At 41.0% G+C, this 5,737-nt stretch overlaps 1 protein-coding gene across 1 annotated transcript; it reads right to left on the reverse strand.

Moving 5' to 3' along the window:
- Positions 1–502: 502 nt before the first annotated feature.
- On the reverse strand, positions 503–2,130 carry LOC121997877 (UDP-glycosyltransferase 73C2-like). Its single transcript, XM_042552542.1, has one exon. It carries the CDS (start codon positions 2,098–2,100, stop codon positions 580–582), a length of 1,521 nt encoding a protein of 506 aa, XP_042408476.1. The 5' UTR covers positions 2,101–2,130; the 3' UTR covers positions 503–579.
- Positions 2,131–5,737: the final 3,607 nt, after the last annotated feature.

Genomic DNA, 5,737 nt, shown 5'->3' on the forward strand with positions numbered 1-5,737 from the left:
TAGCCACTCGGTTGGAACTCTTTCGCCCTGTTGGCCTCAGTTGCTCTTCCCTGCAGCGACTGTAGTAACATGTCCTTTCTCGTTCGAACGAGCTATCCGATCTCCTTTAGCGCCCTGTTGTTCTATACTGAGCGTCGGCTATCTTACGTATTATCCCGAACTAGACAGATGGTCCGCTCGGACATGTCTCGCACCAGTCAGACTTTGACTGTCCTGGCCGGCTATTACAATTGTTCTCCATTCGGCTCTTAGACATCCGGACGTTGATCCCCTTGATTTTGACTTTCACCTTAACATTTGATCTCGTACCATGTGGACCTTCCTCTATCGTCGCGTCAAGACCATTTGGAATAAATGATATTCTCTTTTATTGTAATTATAAAAGTATCATAATGTTTAATTAAAGTTTAATACCTTTACATTACTAGCAATTAGTTTTTTATAATGGTAGAAGCTATGTGGAATCACCAGAAGATCAAAATAAAATCACCAGAAGATCCCATTTATATTTTTTAAATTTTTTTGAAAAAAATAGATACTAATACAATGTCTTATCATTTGTGGCCCAATATTAATCTCTCAAGCATCAGTAACAACAGTATCATCTAAAACATGCTGAATCATGAGCGTTAAGCTCTCGTAAGACGAGCCGCCTGGTTCCATCGCCTTCTTCGCCTCGATCGCCAGTTGCTTCGCCCTCTGTCTTCTCGCCTGCGCCTCCTCTCCTCCATCCATCACCGCCTCTATCGCCCGCTCCACGTCCTCTCGCGCGATCAAGCCCTCGCTCTCCCTCGACACAAAACGCGTGTTCATTTGTGGCTTCAGAGCCACGCCGGTCCGCAGAACCTTCACTACCAAATTCTCGTTAAGAAACTGGTCCGATAGGTGTGGCCATGTGATCATGGGAACTCCGAGGGACAACGCCTCCAGCGTCGAGTTCCAGCCGCAGTGCGTTAGGAATGCCCCCACGGAGGGGTGCGACAGGATCATCACCTGTGGCGCCCACCCCTTCAGTATCAGCCCCCGCGACCTCGTTCGCTCCTCCAACTCCGGCAGCCACTTCTCCACCTCCGGCAACATATCCCTCTGCCTGATCACCCAAATGAACGGCCGGTTGGACGCCTCCAACCCAGTTCCGATCTCGAAGGTGTGCGAGGGGCTATTAGCGGCGAGCGTGCCGAAGCTGACATAGGTGACGGACGCCGTGTCCTTGGCGTCGAGCCAATTGGAAATCCGCTCCGCTTCATTAGCAGTCGTCTTGTTGCCGCGCAAGACTGTGTATTCGGCTTCCTTGTTGGCGAGGCTCACTGGTCCAATAGGCCAGATCGTCTTCCCTAGAGCCTTCTGGTAGAGGTCGAGGTAGGGAGCCTCCAGCTCGCGGAAGGTGTTGATGATCAACCCATCTGCCGTGGCTTCGGCCTCTGTTACCTGTTCTTGAAGCTTCTCCCGCCCTGGGTAGTCGAAAAACCTCAAAGCCTGGGCTCTGACCACCTCTATTTTCTGAGGCAAGCCGGGGATGAAGAAGGGCTGGAACATGTCGCCGGGGACGTCTCCGGAGGACGCGTATTCGTGAACGTTGCGGCTGCAGAGGAGGAAGAAGCAGGAAGGCCCGTGAAAAATGAAGCGGAGCAGGCCCAGCTCCCGCGCAACGCTCCTCGTCCAAGGATTGCACGAGTCGGAGACGAGGCACGTCGGCTTGGGCCACTGTTGGCGAAGGCAGGCAACCAGCGGTCCGGCCATCATGCTCAGCGCCAGGAAGTACTTGATCACCTCTTCGTGGGTCCTGATGTGGTCAAGGTTCTCGCATCCCTCCGGCAGGCCGACCTCGGCGCCGGGGAAGCGGAGCTCGGCGAGGCGGATGAGGAGACCGCAGGCGTTGGCGCGGTCGATGAGGGCCTTGAACCGGGTGGAATTGAAGGGAGTAGTGACGACGGTGACGAGGGCTCCGCGAGCGGCGAGGAGGCAGGCCAGGTCGACCATGGGGATCATGTGCCCCTGCGCGAAGAGCGGCACCAGCACGAAGTGAGGCTTCTGCTGGCCGCCGCCGGGCTCCATGACGTGGATCTGCTCAGTCATCGGAGAGCAATTGATTTCTCCCATAATTGAAAACGATGCCGTGATTGAATTCACGTATGTGTATATATAAATATATATCTAATATATGTTGACTGTTTGCGCGGACGTCGTAGTGTTTTATTCAAATTTGGTTGAGATGATTCCCGTTCTTTCGTCGATCTTCTAGAAGCCTAAATTAAACAAGTTCTATCGCCTTGACTGAATTAAGATGGATGGCTTTTCAGTTCATCGATAATGGCAATAGGAAAGTTGGCCGTCCCTTCCTGCTTCGCGATCCGACAATAGGCGCCTAGATACATCCGAAATTCCTGAGCTCACCCATGACGAAACGGGAGAGATTCGTTCCATCAAATAGTATTGTCAGAGATCTCCAAATTTTTCCATCTCCATTCTGAAAGTTCCTTGTTTAATCCGGAACTTTGTTTCGAATTTTAATGAATAAATTTATATGTTAAAATTATATAATCGTTGATTGTTCTGATATTTTTAATTTTATCATCAATCCAGTTTTACCGATCCTATGGATATTGAAGGAGATAAATATAGATATATAAGCGTCAAGGGCATAGTAGAATAAATCTCATATAGTCAATTCATAAAAATAGACCCTTTAGATATCATGAGTCCATCATCTATGTCCGATATTATCAACCCATTTCCATTTTCCACTTAGAAGAAGTCCAAAATACCTAGATGTAAGGTTCCGTCAATTACATTAAGAAGTTATGCCTATAGGTCAGATTAATGAATCTGATTTATAAGGCTGTTAAAAATAAATATCATCTGTCAATTTGATTTGAAAAATATCTGATTTGAGATGGAGGATTTTAGATTTTAGATTTAGATAGGAGGTTTTTCTGTTGATTTAGGTTTTGGTTGAATTCCGATTAGATTCAGATTAATTATATTTAGAATTTAAGGATTTTTTTATTAAATTAAATTTTATTTTAAAAATCAAAATATTTTATATATGTAAATAATAGAATGTCAATATAACAATGATATATATATATATATATTTTTGAACGAATGAATTAGTCCGGTTGATCAATTGGGTTATGTAGATTCGGATTTAAGATTTTTAAATTGAGTTCTAATTCGAATCCAATTGGAATTAAGATTTTATTATAATAGTCTGGCTTCAATCCGATCCAAATATATCCCAATCCACCAACACCCCTAAATGGCAGTAACCCTGTCAAAAAGGAAGATAGGTGACAAATATTTATTAGGGAAAAATTAAAATAGTCATTTTAACGAAAATGAAAATGAAAATAAAAATGTCATCCTATATTTTCATCTAAAAATATTTTCTAATTAAAACTGCTGTATTTTAAAAACAATATTTTTAATATCGGTTGAATTTGTTTGTCAAAACTGTTAAAATTAAAATAATTAGAAAATAAATAGGATGCTTTAAAAAAAATCAGTGTAAGAGTATGAGAATATCCTTTTCATTTTTAACGTATTTATTTTAAAATTTAGTATATCTCTTTCTAAATATTTTCTTTTATCAAAAAATAGATGAATGCGCTACCTTAGCACTCTCCTAGTATCGGGCTTACGGATATGAAGAGAGGTATATGCAGATACATAGCTATAGGCATATGATAGGATAAACTCCAGGTCATCAATTCCTGAGAATCGATCCTGACCATTACGTCAAAAAGGAGTAGATCTAGCCACAATTCAAAATTTACATTTTGGCGATTCAAAATTATATATCGATTTAACCATTTACTTTTTTTCCCTCCTTAATCTTAACCTAAAACAAATGATAAATCCAGCTAGTTCTAGGATGATCGGTCTAGCCCCATAAAATTTTTCCATTAACCATCAGAGTAAATCAGGAAGTACTTGTGGTGGGGCGACTAAGAAGCTCAACATCTTTTGGTTATGCGCTCCATTTAATCTTAGCTGATAATCGAACCGAGGGTACTTGGGTGACAACCTGGATACCTTGTCGCTCCACCATTGTCCCGAGGGTGAATGAGACGTGCAACCAAAGGATGATGAGCTTCTTAGTTGTCCGCAGTGAGTGCTTTATGATCTATCTGGATGATTGATAGAAAAAATTCGTATGGCCGAACCGATCACCCAGAGCTAGCTAGGTTTATCATTAATCTTAACCTCTGAAGAAAAAAAAAAAAAAGATAACTCCAGTTAGTCTTATTGATCATTTTTTGAGGTGATCGGTCTGCCCCTATGAAAATTTTCTATTAATCATCAGGATAAATCAAGAAGCTCACGCGATGGATAGCTCAAAACTCTAATATCTTTTGATTGGGTGGCCTATTTAATTTTTTTTTATAAATATATTATAATTGAAAATTAAACTATGGGTAAGTAATATTTTGAATATCTGTCACACAATAACCTATGACAATTTTAACCGCTAAAGGTCATTATGATTCATGGCTGATGATTGCCAATTACAATTCAATTCACGATTTATGATCATTCAAAATTACTATTTATGGTATTTTATCCTGGGTGAGTTGATAATAGTTTGGAATGAAATATATCACCTTTACTCTAGGATTATTATTGATTTTTTAAAAATATATATTTTAAAATTTATAAATGTAGAAAAATAAATATAAATTTATTTTAGTGGACTAAGTATCCCGTATAAGTGAATTAAACCCCGTGTAATCTGTTAGTTACTTTTTGTTAAAGTTAATGTATTGACCATCATTATGAGGAAGTTGGACCATCACTCTTCCATCGTGCATGCAATTGTTGTATGAATCAAAGAGTCACCTTGATAAGCTAAAGAGTCACCTTGATAAGCTAAACGGTTACTTAGCATTTAAGCTTACTTACCCTCTAAGTTTCTTTCAAGTCTATATAAAGGCTTTGTAATCAAAAGTTTATGATATAGAAAACAAAATATCTCTTTCTCCTCAAGAGTTCTACCAAAATTCTTCAATATTTGGTATCAGAGCCTCCAGGTTCTACCAATCAAAATCCATGGCCAGCTCGAGCTTAACAAACATCAACCATCTCATTCCAGAGTTTAATGGCGAAGACTATGATTTCTGGTATGTAAAGATGAAGACCATCTTTCGATCTCTTAACCAATGGGAGATTGTGGAGAATGGAGTGCAAGAGCCCGAGGAAACCACTGCCCTCAACGAAGCCGGTCTGAAGAAATTAGAGAAGTCTCGACAAGCCGACGCAAGTGCTCTCTCAATCCTTCAAAGAGCAGTCACTAAGGCTATATTTCCCAGAATCATGCGTGCCGACACTGCTAAAGAAGCATGGGAGATCTTGCAGAGCGAATTTCAAGGAGATGTGAAAGTGAGAGCGATTAAGCTCCAATCACTACTCAAGGAATTCGAAAATGCCAAGATGCAGGAGAAAGAAACACTCATGGAATTCTCAACCAGAATATTTGATTTGGTCAACATAATGAAATCTCATGGTGAAGATATTACAGATCAGAGATTGGTACGAAAGATTCTCATCTGTCTTCCTGAGAAATATGATCCCATTGTTGCCGTCATTGAAGAAACAAAGGACCTAACAACACTCACAGTTCAAGAAGTGATGGCGTCCCTAAAATCGTTCGAGCAAAGATTGTCCAGACATTCTGAAAAGCCAATAGAGGGTGCATTCCAATCAAAGCTCAAAATTGGTAACAACGAACGAGAGGGCC

The sequence above is a fragment of the Zingiber officinale genome, chromosome 6A (genome assembly GCF_018446385.1).
Source record: "Zingiber officinale cultivar Zhangliang chromosome 6A, Zo_v1.1, whole genome shotgun sequence".
NCBI lineage: Eukaryota > Viridiplantae > Streptophyta > Magnoliopsida > Zingiberales > Zingiberaceae > Zingiber > Zingiber officinale.